This window comes from Sebastes umbrosus, chromosome 3 (assembly GCF_015220745.1).
Source record: "Sebastes umbrosus isolate fSebUmb1 chromosome 3, fSebUmb1.pri, whole genome shotgun sequence".
Lineage (NCBI taxonomy): Eukaryota > Metazoa > Chordata > Actinopteri > Perciformes > Sebastidae > Sebastes > Sebastes umbrosus.
This window is the reverse complement of record NC_051271.1, coordinates 7,472,985-7,491,096: the sequence shown is the minus strand read 5'-3', so window position 1 is coordinate 7,491,096 and position 18,112 is coordinate 7,472,985. Positions and strand designations below refer to the sequence as shown.

The 18,112-nt window shown below is 37.0% G+C and overlaps 1 protein-coding gene across 2 annotated transcripts; it reads left to right on the top strand.

The window, feature by feature from the left end:
* The first annotated feature begins 706 nt into the window (after positions 1-706).
* ttc26 (tetratricopeptide repeat domain 26) lies at positions 707-15,143 on the top strand. 2 transcript variants are annotated; one of them, XM_037765342.1, is made up of 18 exons: positions 707-849; positions 3,011-3,154; positions 4,070-4,162; positions 4,361-4,475; positions 5,668-5,717; positions 6,956-7,101; positions 8,103-8,274; positions 9,685-9,759; positions 9,875-9,977; positions 10,488-10,543; positions 11,408-11,461; positions 11,558-11,621; positions 11,707-11,795; positions 12,019-12,102; positions 12,209-12,278; positions 13,666-13,772; positions 14,400-14,533; positions 14,792-15,143. In XM_037765342.1, the coding sequence occupies exons 3-18, from the start codon at positions 4,157-4,159 to the stop codon at positions 14,904-14,906; spliced, it is 1,440 nt and encodes a 479-aa protein (XP_037621270.1). In that variant the 5' UTR covers positions 707-849; positions 3,011-3,154; positions 4,070-4,156; the 3' UTR covers positions 14,907-15,143. The 2 variants fall into 2 exon arrangements, with proteins under 2 accessions (XP_037621270.1, XP_037621269.1); XM_037765341.1 differs by lacking the exon at positions 707-849 and adding an exon at positions 1,421-1,878.
* The last annotated feature ends 2,969 nt before the right edge of the window (positions 15,144-18,112 follow it).

The following is an 18,112-nucleotide window of genomic DNA, read 5'->3' as shown; positions in this document are numbered from 1 at the left end:
TTAAATTTTTTTCCCGCTATTTCCCAATAGCTGGTAATTTATTGAATAAATTTCCAGGAAAAGAATACAAAGTTAATTGATATGCTTTATTTCCATGTCTGCTGATAAATAGATAATAATTAGCAAATAATTTATATGAAATTTCTTAAAAAAACTCCCTGAATCATTACATTAGCTACCAGGTTACATTTGTGTAGACAATAAGTCACACAATGGTGAGATTTGTACCTGATCAGAGGTGTCTTCTATTAGTTTTGGTTTTCCACCTCCGATGAAGAGCAGCGCACAGCCGCTTCTCAAGCCTAAGGACCTATTTTAACCATTATATGCTATTTTAGCATATAATTATTAAATAATGTTTATAATAAAGTAATTTTTTGATCAATTTTGAAGTAAATATTGGGGTAATTTGGCAGTAATTCCGAAGAAATTTCAAATAGGTTACTTGCTAATTATCACCTAATTAATAATAATAAAAACCTAAAACCTTATCAAATTTAAGGACCTGTAAAATGAAGTGTTACCGAATAAAGTTGTGAGAGGTGGAGGATGAGGGGTGGAGGATGAGAGGTGGAGGATGAGAGGTGGAGGATGAGGGAGGGAGGATGAGAGCTGGAGGATGAGAGGTGGAGATGGAGGATGAGAGGTGGAGATGGAGGATGAGAGGTGGAGGATGAGGGGTGGAGGATGAGGGATAGAGGATGAGGGAGGGAGGATGAGAGGTGGAGAATGAGAGGTGGAAGATGGGAGGTGGAGGAGGATGAGAGGTGGAGGATGAGGGGTGCCATCTCCAGGTAGCTCCACTGGGAAGTCAAGCCTGATCTCTACTTGTTTGGAGACACACAGGAGGTGAGCGGTGCAAAAATTCATGTAAATACAGATGTTGGTACTCTCATTAAAGGCTGCTGTAGAGTTTTTGATAATCAAGAACTGAGATTTATAGACCAATATAGATATATTTTTGTTGGGCAGAGGATTAAACTCATTAGTTGCTAACATTTTTTGGTGGAGTGATGACATGATCTCTTTACCACTTGTATGTTGTTTTTAATGTAAAAGTATAGAATATTTATTTGCAGGATCCTGCAAGAGTTGCTTCACTTCATGTTTGTAACTAATTAAGTATGTTTATGTAAATGTCTGAGTAACTCAGACATTTACATAAACATACTTAATTACTTAAATACTTAAAATAAAGGAAAAACAAAATAAAAAAAATAAATAAAAGTGGTGTGCCATTTTTCTCTGCTCCGTTGCTAGGCAACAAAAACCAAACTACGTAATCAAGTTCTACACAGAGAAGTCAAGCTGTTTCCTGTTGAGCCCCACAAACTGTGTTAGACTTCAAAATAAATGTCATTCGAGCGCTAAAACAGTTAATGTCCGGGCTTTTCCTTCAATGGCCATCTCCAATTTGGGGTTAAACCCGCTCAGAGGTTTTTTAAAGGAGGCCATGATATGGATTTTCACCCTAAAATACGTGTTTAGCTGCCTCGCTACATTGAAAGATTTGCTTGTGCTTTTAATTAGAAAATATGAGAGCGGAAGTATTAATCTATGCCAACCGTTAACTTATCAGCTAGCTAACATTAACCAAGATGGAGCATATTCCTCCACCAGATAGTGGGAAAAAACGTGTTAAACTGTTAATTTAAGGCAGCTGTGTTAGTCGTAAGATAATTACGTTTACGTTTGGTTCAATGTTAGATGAAATTAACGTTAGATAGATAACAATTTAACGTTAGATAGCGAGCTAACGGCTTACAGTTTGTGTTGTCGTTGCTAGGAACACCAGACGTTACCAAGTGATAAACACTAGTGATAAACGAGGCTTAGCTTGAGCTGTCGGTGCCTCTTCAATAAACACTCGTCGACATGGTGAGTTGACCATTATAGTGTTGTTCTCATAAGTTAACATGTTTTTTGAAAATGTCATGGCATGTTTGACCCCCAAACCAACTGAAAGATCTATGTTAAAGGTCCCATATTATAAAAAGTGAGATGTTTTTTTATTATAAAGCAGGCTTAAAGGTCCGATATTGTGCTCATTTTCAGGTTCATACTTGTATTTTGTGTTTCTACTAGAACATGTTTACATGCTGTAATGGTAAAAAACAACAACTTTATTTTCTTCATACTGTCTGCCTGAATTTACCCTCTGTCTGAAACGCTCCGTTTTAGCACATTTTGATGGAATTGCAACATAATTGCGTTGCTAGGCAACAGCTTGGGTCCATGTGTACTTCCTGTCAGCTGATGACATTCACATACACACTGCAACCAGGAATAAACTGGGACACATTTAGAATGTTTACGTTTCAAATTGTGTCAAGGGTCTAAATATTGTATATTCGTGACATCACAAATGGGCAGAAATCCTGACATCTTATTTCAAATGCAGAGTTTCTGAATACGGGCTGTGTGTATTTCCCTGTGGATTGAGTGTTTTGATACTTTCACAGTATTTATATAGGACTTTAGCCTGCTTTATAATAGAAAAACATGAAAATCTCACTTTTTTATAATATGGGACCTTTAAGTCCTATATAAATACTATGAAAGTATCGAAACGCTCAATCCACAGGTATATACACACAGCCCGTATTCAGAAACTCTGCATTTGAAACAAGCTGTCAGGATTTCTGCCCATTTGTGATGTCACAAATATACTATATTTGGACCTTTTGCACAGTTTTAAAAATTTAAACGTAAAGTTTATCCCTGGTTGCAGTGTATGTGAATGTCATCAGCTGACAGGAAGTACACATGGACCCAAGCTGTTGCCTAGCAACGCAATTATGTTGCAATTCCATCAAAATGTGCTAAAACGGAGCGTTTCAGACAGAGGGTAAATACAGGTTTATTCAGGCTGACAGTATGAGGAAAATAAAGTGTTTTTGAACATTACAGCATATAAACATGTTCTAGTAGAAACACAAAATACAAGTATGAATCTGAAAATAAGCATGATATGTGACCTTTAACTTGATAAATCAAAATGTTTTGGCAGATCCTCTCCCGTGTGAAGCCAGCCGTGGGAGGAGAGACACCGGTGAGCATCAGTGAGAAGAAGAAGAAAAACAAGACAAAGGTTCCCTCTTTGGAGGAATACCTGCAACAGAGAGACTACCTGGGGGCTTTTACACTGTTGGAGGTACTCACACACACATAACACACACACGTTAATAATAATAATAACTTTAACTAATAAATATAATAATTGCGAGCTAAGGCTTTTAAGTGGATTTTTAAAGGGCCAGATTTAGTGTTTCCATGCTGACATGCATTCATGGATCACAAGTAGGGGTGTAAGAAATGATGATACTGTATCAATTCTCAAAAACACTGTATAGATTTTTAATTAATATTTTACATGCAAAGATTAACTCAGTCAATACTTTATTTTATTGGCAAAGAGATGTGCCTTCTCAAGTATCAGTATCGCAATATATGGCAATATATTGAATCGTAACCACTGTATCGTGATACGTATCGTATCGCCAGATTCTTGCAAATACACAGCCCCTAATCACAAATAATTGAATCCTTAGCTCTGTGTGATGTACTGCAGCTGACCAACATCTGAACTATTTTCAGAGTTGGAAAAATGCACAAGATCCCCAAAAGGCCTAATAAGTGTCACATTATATAATAGAATAGAAATAGAAAATACTTTATTATTTTCGTGTACAAAAAGGCAGAAATTTGTCTTTGGTTCCCATGTGCAAAAACTGCATTGAAAAGAGTACATTAAAACAACATATCACATCCAGACAACCATTCATCCATTATCTGTAACCGCTTATGCTATTCAGCAGCAATTTCCTATAATAAAAATATCCAAATTCAGTTAAGAGATTCAGTGAGATGGACTGGGCTAACTTGCCCCTGTGGATGAATAAATAATTGCTGCATTTTCACAGAGGGGTTAACTATTTTTTCTGATCAGATTATCCCGTGTCATGCCCTTGAATTAAAGTTTCAGAAATATAATCACTCCCACACCTATGGTACAGACAGCACTGTATTACTGAATGCTGCTGCTGATTTGTTGCTGTGTCATCTCCAGTTTCAGAGAAGTATTGGCGAGAAAGAGGAGCATGTGGACCTTTGGATTGGCTACTGCGCCTTTCACTTGGGTGATTACAAGAGATCTATGGAGGTATTTTTTGTTGTTTATGTGTGTGTGTCTGAATGTGTGATGTTTGGTACACAGAATTTCACATAAAGTACCCCAGATGCTGTATTTAAATGATTAATAATTCTGAATACTTGTTGGATAAATGCATAAGGATGTGACTGACCGCTTTTTGTATAGTCGATCACATGTGTAATATATTTCATTATCATGCTCTGACAGGAGTACAAGTCTCTGACCATGAAGCCTGACTGTCCTGCGGAGGTGTGGGTGTTACTGGCCTGTGTACTGTTTTTTCTGGGGCTCTATAAAGACGCTGAGGAGGCTGCATCTAAGGGTAGGCTTTCCAGCTGTTACATTTATAAAGTCTTCCTTTGTACTGTATGCTAACCACTGCATGCAACCTTCTTGCTCAACAGTACACTGTGGCATTTGATTGTCTCTGACTCATCAATACATTATCAAAATGTGGTATTCATATCTGCTATGCCATCCAGTCGACATACTTATATTTTAAAAAACACATTTTTGCTCCTGAATTGGACCAAATTGGTGTAAATATGCTGAGGGTTCTAAATATCAATAATTTTTTTTTTTTTTTTTTTTTAACAAAGTTAGGCATTAAAGCTGCAGTGGGTAGAATTGGAGCAAATATGATTAAAAAAAAGTTATTTTTAGAAAACGATCACTATATTATATAGAAAGTTTGTGACCCGGCAGCCATGTTGAGATCAGTTGAGGAAATACCAAGCACCGCCCTCCAGCCGGAGCAAACTTTCTCATTTTACAGCTAAACAGTACAGCGCTGCCTAGTTTGACCGTTTGATCGGAGGTCGCGAGTGATTGATAGCTGCCTCCGTTGAATGAACAGTCAATAGGAACGCTCTCTCTCTCTGAAATGACCTGTGATTGGTCAAAGTCTCCCGTCACAGGCTAGATTTTTTTAAAGCCTGAAACAGAGCCATGAGGAGGTGCAGAAGTGTAGTTATCTCTCAGAACACTTAAATTACAATATGCTGAAAGGTTATTATGGAATTTTTTTCCAGTGAGGCCAAAAACAGTCTGCCTAGTGCAGGTTTAATGTGATTTCAGTAAAATCATATTGACATATTGTATAATGTAATTTTGGATTATTTGTGTTTGTAGCTCACCAAAACCTAATCCAAATGTCACCAATCATGAAAGCCCACCATTTTGTGCACATACTTTTGGCCAGATCGTATATTTTTTACCAACCTTCAGTTAAAATAGTAATAGTAATTGTGCACCAGGTTTTTCTAATAATTACTTGCAGGCTTTTATTGTGAAGACTTTTTTTGCAGCTTGAGGAACGAAAAGGATTTAAGTGGGGTTGTTGTACACTTTAAGTTCCCTTTAACTCATTCCTCAGTTATTTATATTTTTTGCCAGATCATCATCATAAAATGCTCTTTAGTCAGTTATGTAATTGTTGAGGTTATGATGTTTATGAAATGTGCCTCTTATTCTCATGCGGATGGCTGTCTAACTAAATCTATTGCTGTCTGTAGGGCCAATATCCCCCCTCCAAAACCGACTACTCTTCCACTTGGCTCACAAGGTTGGAAAACTACTGTATTATTTTACTATTGTGTGTGTTTTCCTTTTCCTCCATTCCTTCACTTGATCACTAATAATTCCCTGCTGAGCAACCTTGCACTGTAGATACAGGTTTATATCTAAAATAAGAGAGGAACCTACGGAGGTCTGTATTCATGTCATACAATTAGGGCTGTTACAATATCAAATTTTCACTACACGATTATCGTGACAAAAAGAATTCATGATAACAATATTATATCGATATCTATTGAAAATTGAAGAAAACTTTCCAATAATCAGTCAAAGTCATCTTTAACTTTGTTTACTGTGCGATTCGTCTCTTTTTTACAAATTAATCACACTGAGTACTAGTGTAGGGAGGTGGAGAGAGAGTCTCTGACCATAATTGTATATATAAAATGATTCAAGCTTGATTATTTACACAATATTATCATGTGTATTATTAACATTATATCAATATTTCATTTTTAAATATCACGGTTATCGTCAATACCGTAATATATTGTGGCACCCCTACATATAATACTGATCTTATAGGTAAATTACTGTTGCGTCCGAAATTCCACACTAACATGCTATTTAGTACGTTAAAATAGTATGTGAGATATTTTAGTATGTATGGATCCAATAGTGCGCGAATTTCATACTATTTCCAGTAAAATATTACAGTATGCAACGCTGGACACTATGGCGGCATTAATATCCCACAATGCAATGCGGTAGTGATGACAGCGTTCATAACGGACGTTGACGGACAGCTCTGTAACATCAATAACACTTCAATTTAACCCTAAGTATAAGATTTCACTTTGATTGGCGTTAAGTACTTGTTTATTTTAAATTGATTCAGACTTTGATCCTCACAAACCGTTGTTTTGGTTACATGAGGTCGGCACGAGTTGCCATGGTTACACATCTCCAACCGGCAAGGAGGCTCTCAGGCAACGTGACAATGTCAATTACTGCTCAGTGCGTCCGAAAGATACATACTACTGTTTATTGACATAAAAGTATGTTGAACAATTGTACACAAGTTGGGTATGTAGTGAATAGTATGCGATTTTGGACGAAGCCTCCATTTTGTCCATTCCATTTCCACTTTTTATGAACTGCTGGTTCCTCTGTGATTCATGTCTTCTTGCTCCCTCCCTAGTCTTTGGCTTTTTTGCGTCATCGTGATCACATTTCAGAATGATGTATTCCTTCATTGCCTGGTGTCTTCATATTGTGTCTCAGTTCAACGATGAGAAGAGGCTGATGGGTTTCCACCAGAACCTGGAGGATGTGACAGAGGACCAGCTGAGCCTGGCATCCATCCACTACATGCGCTCCCACTACCAGGAGGCCATAGACATCTATAAACGCCTTCTACTACAGAACAAGTCTGTGCTTTCCCCTGCCTTTTTTTACTCTCTTAAATTAGTTTCACAGTCCTGCTGCACTTGGGTGCATGTGCCATCCTAGCACCACCTTGACAGGCGTGAGTTGTTAATTTGAGCTTCACGCCTTGTGGAACCATAAAGATAATTCAAGTGTCAGTACAGCTGAGCTAGCTTCCTCTAACACTGATATACTGTATCTGAAGTAGCGAGGGTAAGAAAATGAAAGACTTTGGTTTCACTGTGCCACTTCTCGGAGATCTATTCGTGGCTTTGTGGCATCCGTAGCCCAAGGTGCACCTGAGATTTTTTTACTAGCTTGACAGCAGTTTTAGTTGCGTGCCTCTGCAGCAGCTCGAAGCACACTTTTTGTTGGAATTCAAATGAGCCTTACTGCTACTACTACTTCTTCCAAATGCTAACAGAAAAATGCAAAAATATCAAAACAGCGCTATGCAAAAAACTTGCCGTAGCAGCCCATTTTCCCAAAGCCTTGATGTTCCTTGTGTTTGCTAGCCTGCAAATATCCATTCTTTTTAAAAACTAATTTCTGACATTCAGGTGTTCTCTTGTTTGTGTCTGTTTTTTTTTCTGTATTTTTTGCACGTGAAATTTGATGTGAAAAATGTCCAATTATAAAGATATTTGTTATCATAATGTACAATAATAATAAGATTGTCATTTGCTAAAATGTTAGGTTGACTATGAAAGAAACATGTACTTTGCTACAGACAAATTGTACCACAGGTCAGTTTTAAAGCTACAGTGGGTAGAAATGGAGCAAATATGATTTTAAAAAGTTATTTTTATAAAACGGTCACTATATCCTGACAGTAGTGCATGAGACAGGTAAGATAACAGTGAGTGATTAAATTCATGACATGGGTAACAAAATTTCTTTTGTTTCTAAATACCATGTTTGTTCATTAAATCTTAAAACTGAAACATTTTGTGTCCAGGTACTACAAGTAATAGGTCTGAAAGCCAGTCATCTTTTCTTTCAGAGATTTCCTCGCCTTGAAAGTTTACGTGGCTCTGTGCTACTACAAGCTGGACTACTATGATGTGTCCCAGGAGGTGTTGGCCGTGTACCTGCAGAGCATGCCGGACTCCACTATTGCCCTCAACCTCAAGGCCTGCAACCACTTCAGACTCTACAATGGCAAGGCTGCTGAGGTACTCAGTGTGTGATTGCCATATCACATATCCATATCCTGGCTGATATTTTCGTTGTTCTTCATATGATGTGTTTTCACATTTTCTTACACACATTTTTAAGTTTTGTGTGAGCGAGGTCTGTCACTGTCTGTGTAAGAATAGATCTCCCGAAAGGTTAAAGGGGATGAATGAATGAATAAATGAATGAAAAAACTAATTTCTTTTCAAAAAGGAAAAAAAAAAAAATATTTATTTCACTTCATCTTTGTTTTCAACTCTACATCCAAGTTTGTGGTTCTGTCACCTTGCGCCAATATGTTAACATATAAAATCAGGCTTGGGGAGTAATGGATTACATGGAATGGCGTTAAATAATTAGGATACAAAAAAAGGTAACTGTATTCCATTACTGTTACAGAAAAAAAGATGTAATAAGATTACCAATATATTTAGTAAAAATGGGGATTATTAGCAGGATTACAGTTTTAAAATACATTTTAAAATAAAGAACGATATACTACCATGCACATGTGCACCCATTACAACACTTCATGACACGAGTCTCACACAATGGCCTCTAACTTTAATGAAAAAATGCTTTCACTGGGTGGACATTTCGCCATTATGTTGTATGTAAAGCAGAAAAGAGGGTCAACAGTACAGTGCAAATTATCGCACAGCAGAATGGTTTGTGCACTTTCCAGTTCATCAAGTTTTTCCTTTTTGCTGAGAGGCTTATCAGCGTAAAAAGACGGTTCGTAGGAAATGACCTTCAAGTTCCTGGTCCAGCAAACAAAACACAGGACAAACCAGGTAAAGTTATTTTAATTTATATGGGTACTGCTTCTGCTCCAAGTTAAAATCTGGCGACACTAATGTGCCAAATGACTCGAGTCCTTGGATGATGACAGCTTTTTCACGGCTGGAAGGCAGAACTTGTACTTTACTGTGATGTCGTTCCTCTTTTCTGCTTTACGTACAAAATAATGACGAAATTTCAGCATTTTTCTTTTCTCTTCGCTTTATTTGCATATTTGGTATTGCGATAGTCCAAAAGTAACGTAAAGTAATCAAGTTACATTACTTGAATATCATGATACATGGATTAGGTTACTGATTACGTTTTTTAACAGGTAATTAGTAGTTGTATCAGAATACATTTTTAAAGTAACACCACCAACCCTGCAAATAATACAAAGGCAGACATTTGTAATTAAATCAACAGCTCACAGTACTGTAGCTGTTAATGAGAAGGAACTCATTAAAGAATTTATTAAAATTAAAATTAAATAATTACATTTTTTACCTTTATTTATTAGCCATGCATGCGCCGTTACAGTCGAGTCAGTGACTTCTTGTCCTTTTCATTTCTTTGAGGAGAGTAACTGGTGGTAGGTTTGACTTATGTGTGCTCTCTCTCCCTCTCAGGCTGAGTTGAAGAACCTAATCGACATCTCCTCCTGCTCCTTTGAGTTTGCTAAGGAGCTTATCCGACACAACCTGGTAAGCTCTTCTCGAGCTCTAACTGTGTGAGTGGGTATGTGTGTGGGTTTGTGCATACACCAGTGACTTACATGCTACTTTTCCACACTCTGAATCTCTCCCCTGTGTACTGCAGGTGGTGTTTCGTGGTGGGGAGGGGGCGTTGCAGGTGCTGCCTCCCTTGATCGATGTGATCCCCGAGGCCAGACTCAACTTGGTCATCTACTATCTCAGACAAGGTGTGTAGCCATGGCATTGCAGTTTTTTTGGAACAAGCAAAACTGTCTGTGAAATCTTGCAGATGCCATTAGGAGCACTGGAGGACACAGAGGCTCATGATTTTTTTCAGATTACCTGTCTCATGCTCTACTGTCAGGACATAGTGACCGTTTAATTAAAATTATCTTTTTTTAAATCATATTTGCTCCATTTCTACGCACTGCAGCTTTAATTGTACTCTCTAATAAGTTTCAAGAAATCTGAAAATAATACAATGATATACACCACAATGACATCACACTCGTTTATGTAATGCTCTGCTTTATTTAATATTGTCTAAAATCATTGGGGTGTTAAGAAAAGGTATAGGGAACTATCTTAGATGTTCTTTTTCATTATTAAGTCTGACGTGTAAAGTAAATGCATCATCTCCCTTTTCATGCAGCTGTTAAGTAGTAGTTTTAAGTGTCAGATTTCAGAGAAAAACTACCCCAACTCTTCGATTCACATGCTCCATTTTATACTTTCAGATGACGTCCAGGAAGCCTACAACCTCATCCAAGATCTGGTGCCCACGACGCCTCAGGTAAGGATTCACATTGACATTGGGTTTTATAGTGATATTACACTCGTTCTTTTAAGCGCTATGTAACTATTTAGTCTCAATAAGAAACTCCAGATCAGCTCAATTTCACTCTAACATTGTTTAGCTACAGCCAGTGCTAATATTGGCTATTTTGCATTCAAGGTCACTTTTTTTTACAGCAAAGAAAATGTACAGTGAAAACCACGATCATGCCAGATTAAATGAAACCTGTTAATAAACCTCTTCTCCTCGCTCCACTTAAGAGTACCTGAAGAGCCTTTTCAGTGTTTTATCTTCAAAATAACCTCAATGTCACCTGGATCTGAAAACTTGTGAAACTGATGGAGTGTTTGGCTTTTGTATCTCTTTTATCGCTTTTTTTTTTTAACTTGTTGAAGTGGATTTTGATGAGGTTTCAAGCAGCAATGAAAAAATAGATCAAATGGTTGGTAAACTTCTTATTTATAAACTTTTTTATATTTTACCCACAAGTGAATTATTACTTTTAAAGGAACAGTGTGTAACAATTAGGGGGATTTATTGGCAGAAATGGAATCTATATAATAAGTATGTTTTCTTTAGTGTATAATCACCTGAAAATAGGAATCGTTGTATTTTCGTTAGCTTTGAATGAGACCTTCATATCTACATAGGGATTGGGTCCTCTTCACAGAGTCCGCTATGTTGCTACAGCCTCCGAAAGATCGATTGTGTGAATATGTTAAAGAAATTAGTGGCGTTAAAACAAATTTGCGTTAATGTGTTATTATTGCGTTAACTTTGAAAGCCCTAGTTTTTTTCTCTCATGTTTTCTATCAAGATAATCAGTTTTTTTTTTTTTACTTTGATCATTTATTTTCTCAGGAGTATATTTTGAAAGGAGTGGTAAATGCAGCGTTGGGACAAGAAATTGGATCAGTGAGTATTTCTGTTGAATGATTCATCACACACAAACAAATGTGATGAAAGTGAGTCCGAGAGACAAATATTTTTTGTTGCGCTTTTATCTTTCAGAGGGATCACCTGAAAATTGCTCAACAGTTCTTTCAGTTGGTCGGAGGCTCGGCCAGCGAATGCGGTACGTTGAGTAGAGATTTGATCAATATAAGCCTTTAAAGCAACACTGTGAGGATGTGTGTGTGTAACATTTTTCTCCCTTTCAGACACTATTCCTGGCAGACAGTGCATGGCCTCCTGCTTCTTCCTCTTGAAACAGTTTGAAGATGTTCTCATATATCTAAACTCCGTCAAGGTTAGTGTTAGTGCGATTACTTTTTCTGTGGTATCAGTATGTAAGATAGAGTTTAAAAAAGACTCCCACACACCGGTAGACAAGTGTCACTTCAGATTACAAGTGGTGCTTTACAGATGCATTACATTTATTCAGCTGTGTGTGCTTTTGTATGCACTTTTTGTTAGACATGTGGACACTTAACCTTTTTGTGTAGGCATAATTGTGCTTTTTTATTTTTCAGGGTTACTTCTATAATGATGATACATTCAACTTCAACTATGCTCAGGCTAAAGCAGCCCTTGGCAACTACAAAGAAGCAGAAGAGGTATCTTACATCATCATACATCTACACAACTGCTTTTTACAGACTTTGATCAATACGGATAAGTTACTGACTATTGTTTCATGTCTCATTTTAATATTTCTTTCAGATTTTTCTGCTGATTCAGAGTGAAAAGATCAAGAATGACTATGTTTACCTCAGCTGGCTGGCACGATGCTGTATGTATAATAGTCGTACTGATGATGGCATATTTCGTTAGAAAAATCTTTCTGTGAGGCAAATTTATCCATTGGCATCCATCCAATTCATACACACGTCTGTCAACTTAAAGGAACAGTGTGTAACATTTAGGGGGATCTATTGGCATAAATGGAATATAATATTAATAATAGTATGTTTTCTTTAGTGTGTAATCACCTGAAAATACAAAACATTGTGTTTTCGTTAACTTAGAATTAATTTATATCTACATACGGTCCTCTTCGCGGAGCTGGCTGCCATGTTTCTACAGTAGCCCAGAACTGACAAACCAAACACTGGTTCTAGATAGTGATATTTGCGACAGATGCGTTTTTGCGTCGGCCGCTGTTGTTCTCCTACACGCTTGGCACACGGGAGAAGTTTCAGTTGGTTGCAATCTGTGTCCTCACCGCTAGATGCCATCAGATCCTACACACTGCTCCTGTAACATGCATTTAAACTTTAAATACAAACTTTAAAAGAGTGAATAAAGGCAAAATAAAAGAACATTAGGAGGCACTAGAAATAATAACAGATTTATTGATTGATTAATTATAAAATCCAGTTAAGCAAGAAATGCAATTTTAATATATCATTCAGAACAGGAGAGAAAACAAACAACAAACATAAATGTGTGTCTGAAAAAAAGATTTAAGAAATCAGAGCATAGGTCCAGTTTTTTTTTTTTTTAACTCTAAACAGATCTCAGGCTAAGCTTCGCCACAGAGGGATTTATAGATAATTTATTAAATATTGTAGTGTCAGTAAAATCTTTAGATTAATCCTCAATGCATCAGGCCACCAGCGTGAGAATACCATGTCAAAATGCCCGACTGCTGGTGAGGTGTTTGTTCAGCAAGAAGGCTGGGAGTTGACATTTTGCATACTGTATACTATAACTAGTGTGAAATTACAAGAACTGGAGCAATATCATCCAGTCCCTTAGTGTTCCCCGACAGGCTTGATGCATTTCCAGCTGTACAAAGGACAGGCCTTCTTAGGTTGACAAAAAAAATAGACAAAAAGTTATAATAGTCTAGATCTGATGATATAAAACATAAAAAATCAAACTCAAAGGTCTTAAGTTGGAGAAAGCAAGACTGAGGAAGCCTTTATACTCGTTCACTGAGCCTGAGATCTGAATCAAACATCACTGCCAGATTTCTAGCCTCAGGTTTGTTAAGAACGTAGGTTCACTCTTGCACACAGCCGCTGTTACGCTCCTCAGCTCTAAGAAATGGATATCTCCATTAAAAGATTTTTCTCCCCCTCTTGGCCCACAGGCGTTTAATATTTTCCCAAATCTAAATCTCTAAATGTTGCTGTGAATGATGGATTATTGAACACTCGTCTTGTTCTTGTCAGACATAATGAACCAGAGGGGCCGGCTTGCCTGGGAGCTCTATCTGAAGATGGGCACTTCCTCCGATTCCTTCAGTCTGCTGCAGCTCATTGCCAACGACTGCTACAAGGTGAATTCATCCTCCGTTTTCTGCCTCGCGTATCATCCATGGTGACCACTAAAGTGGGAATACATGTGTAAATGTATGAATTATTGCTGAAACAATTAGTCAATTAGTGGATCGAGAGAAAGTTAATCACCAAAAATTAGTATTCATGTCTTCGGTTCCAGTTAATGTCTTCATCTGGACGATTCTTTATTAGAATATCGTCATTTATTGCTAAAGCCTGGGGTCCTTCAGTACTGTGCTACAAAATGCAACGCATACCTGTTTCCTGAACTCAAATATGTCAATTGTATATGTGAGCTAGATTCCCAAATTGTCACCTTAAATGGAGAAATTGCAAATTTCATTCTCACCCTGCCTGTTTTTTGTCTCATGCAAGTTGTGACAATTATAACAGAGTATTATGGTCACAACTTACATACGCACATTTTAGCTTAGCTGTTGTCCTCAGTTTTCTCACCATATTTTTGAAATGCAACCAAAAGTGTAAGCAGGCGTCAAAGACATGTATTGTTCTGGATATTAAAGTCTTGAGACAAAATGCTCATTTGGTAAAGAGGTGGTTTAATTTGTGCCTTGGAAGTCAATGTGTTGCATACCAGTGCTCATGATCACAGCCTGTTGTTTCAGATGGGCCAGTTCTACTATGCAGCCAAAGCGTTTGATGCACTGGAGAAACTGGACCCAGGTTCCAGCTACTGGGAGGGCAAGAGAGGGGCATGTGTCGGCGTCTTCCAGCTCATACTGGCAAACAAGGAGTCCAAGTATGTTTGTCTGTTTTCCCTCTGCAATAATGTGATTCTATCATTATTACACATTTAACAATGTTTTTATAGCTGTTGTTGTTGCAAAACATCATCTGTCAAAGAGATCCCGGTCAGTAAAACTGAGTAACATCTGGAATGACGTAACAAACTTCTGTGGTTTGTTACAGTGGGTGGGTGTGATAAATAAAAGCAGCATGAGAGATGGTGCGTTCTCGATCTAATCTTATTTCCTCACATATCCTGTTTGTGTTCTAGGGAGACACTTAAAGAGGTGTTGTCTCTGCTGCGAAATCCAGGAAACCCCCAGGTTGAATTCATCATCCGAGCTCTGAAGAAGTGGGCCAAAGACAACAGAGTCCTCCTCTCATGACGGCTCTGGGCACTGAACTCTAGCTCACTACCTTCATTATGCAGACATCAGCAGTCATTTAGTGCATTTGGTCATTTCAGTTGATTACAATGATATCTATGCCCCATGAATAAATATGGAACTATTATCTCTGCCACTCTGTTGTTAAAATATGTAAGTTTTAAATTGCAATTCTCTATGTACTCGTATATTTGTATTAAAATGTGACTTTGTATTTTTTAAATGACTTTTATCAGTGATAGATTTGTATGAAATTCAGTACAGCAACTGACTTTCCACAGTTTTTCCTCAGCTTTTTGTAAGCAATACAAACATATTTAGGATAAAGAGATCGGGCACAAGATATGGGTGTATACTGTAGAGGAACGGGAAAAAAGAAACGGGAGCAAGACAAAAATTGTTAGGAATATCAAGAGCAAAATAAATATATGTATATTTACAAGAGACAATCAAAATGAAAGATTTGGACATAAAATAAACTGACACAAGTATTCTTTCATAACTATTAATAAGTAAATCTCGAAAAATATTTTGCTTTTCTGTTTGTGAAATGTATTTGTCAATGGCATGTCACAGTTTGATTAGCAATCATTGGTGCATGAAATGTACTATTTCCTATTAGTATAACAAGATTTAAGGAGTACACCATTGATTTAGTTCACTTCCATAAAATAGGGGATTTTACGCGAGACAGTTAAAAAGAAGAATGGTCACAATCAAAGCAGCTGAGGCCAAAAAATCCTGAATTTTATTCCCTATCGTTCAAGTTAAGCATAAAAAACACTAGATCCTACAATTCCCATAATGCAACTCAATCGCATCTTTCATTAAACCTCGCCTGTCTGTTTAACAGCCCTCACCTTTCAAACAAATTTACATCAAAAAGTTAAATTCTCAAGACCAACCAAACCCTGATGACACCATCAGGGTTATTTTCCACATTAAGGCGGTTCAATTTTGTAAAAACATGTTTTTTGCCTCTGACAAATGTAAATTATGAGGATTATTAAGAGCAAAATAAATACACATATATTTTTATATGTACAGAAAATGCTAGCATCAATGTCAAATTTAAATTAATTCACACCGTTTATTGTAAACGGACAAACCAATACACTGGCTCTAGATACGGCCATTTGCGTTTTCATCTTTTCGTGTCAGCCACCGTAGTTCTACACGCTTGGCACCTGGGAGTTTTTCAGTTGGTTGCAATCTGCAACCGCTAGATGCCGCCAAAATCCTACACACTGCACTTTTAACATGCATCTACAATTCTACAATTTCATTTAGCAGACGCTCTTGTCCAAAGCGACGTACATCTGAGAGGTACTACAACACAAGCAATGATCTAGATAGGAGGGAAACAACGTGAGTAAGGGCCAACAACAGCTTCAAGTCCGATACAGGTGCCGACAGTCAGTTCAAAGAGGCAATGCACAGGGTGTATAGAAGCAGATATATATATATATATTTTTTTTTCATGATCATCATTAACAACATCAACAACGCCATCCATGTCATTATCATCATGAATATCCTAATCAACATTTACAACATCCTCAATATCAACATCATCAGTAGCATCAATGTCATTAGGTGCGGAGGTGTTTATGAAAGAGCTTGGTCTTTAGCTTTTTCTTAATCTAAACTTTAAAAGCAATTGTAAACGAACTTTAAAAGAAGAATGAATAAAGGCAAAAATAAAAGGAAACAGGAAAAATAACCATAGTCCACTCATAAATTTATTGATTGATTAATTATCAGCAGGTCTGCTGCACTTAAACTGAATATCAACAGGTGGTCAACAGTGGCACCTGAAACTAATAAATCAGCTGTGTTGTGCTTGGTTAACTGAGACAGAACAACCATATGGCTTTGCTTTCTTCCGTTTAGGATTTGATGTTTTGAGTGTGTGCTGCTGCCATTGTAGAAAAAATGCACAATTCAGCATTTTTTCCTGAATAGACAGAAAGAAAAGGCTTCAACTGAAAGCTGTCGATTGTAAAGCTGAAGCTGCTAATCGATATGTGGGATAAACACAGCATGTGGTGGTGTGTCTATCCATCCCACATGCCTGTCCTTCACTCAGGCACTTTATTAAAGGTCATAATAGTCCTGTCAGTGTTTTGTTATTATCGCCCTGTTGTGTGACAGAGGACGGGTCTAGGATCAGGGCACACGCTGATTGGACGTGACGACGACGTGACAACCCCCCCCCCAATCACGATGCTTCCATTCTGTCGCGTACGCGCATGCTCAGCGACCCCTCTCTCTCTTCTGATATTTGATTTACTCCCGAAAAACCAAGATAGCCGCCGTGAATGTCTCGGCCCCATAGCGAAATTGAGGATGCGAGTAAGCTGCCATGAAAACAACTTTATAGTATATATATATATTTTTTTTTTATTTATTTATTTGCACATATATAAAACTGCACAAAATCCAGTCAATGAAAAAAAAACAAAAAAAACTGTCAGGAAAGGTCAAGAAGACACAGGCTTATACAAATGACCTCCCTCCAACCCCAGAAGAAAAAAAAACATAACAAAAAAGGAAGAAGGATCTTAACTAACATCTATAACATCTATCCCACATAGCCTGTCCTTCACTCAGACACTTTATTAAAAGGTGGTGAATAACATTCTCATTCTTGGAAAATTTTATTTGCACAAATCCAAGTATATGAAAGTGAAACCTATAGGTTTAATGTGTTTCATTCTGAGTTTCTTTCTTACATAAAAGCCCTTAAAGTAATGAAAAACAAAAATGCATTGAAACTTCTTAGTATAATAGAAGAATATGAATTACAGGTACAGCCCTTAATTTAATTTATTATTATTTTCATGTATAATTTTACATATTTTATGTGTTCTTGTTCTGTATGCACCTTGTCCTTTTAATCTAATGCCATAATCTATGAGCCATGTTGTTTGTAAATTTGAATTTGTTCAAAAAGAAAAACAAAAAAAGAAAAAAAAGCATAGTGAAAAAATAAACAAAGAGCTGTGTCAAACATAAAAGGACAACAGAAATTAAACAAAAAACAACACAAAATAAAAAAAACAATACAAAAATAAAATAATAATAATAAAAAAGAGACCACGCGAGTATGAAAATAATTTCACTTAAAAACTTTAAAGATATTGCATACATTCATTGTTTTCATTGCTTTTTTGTTTCGTGAGGAAGAAATTGTTGACAGATAT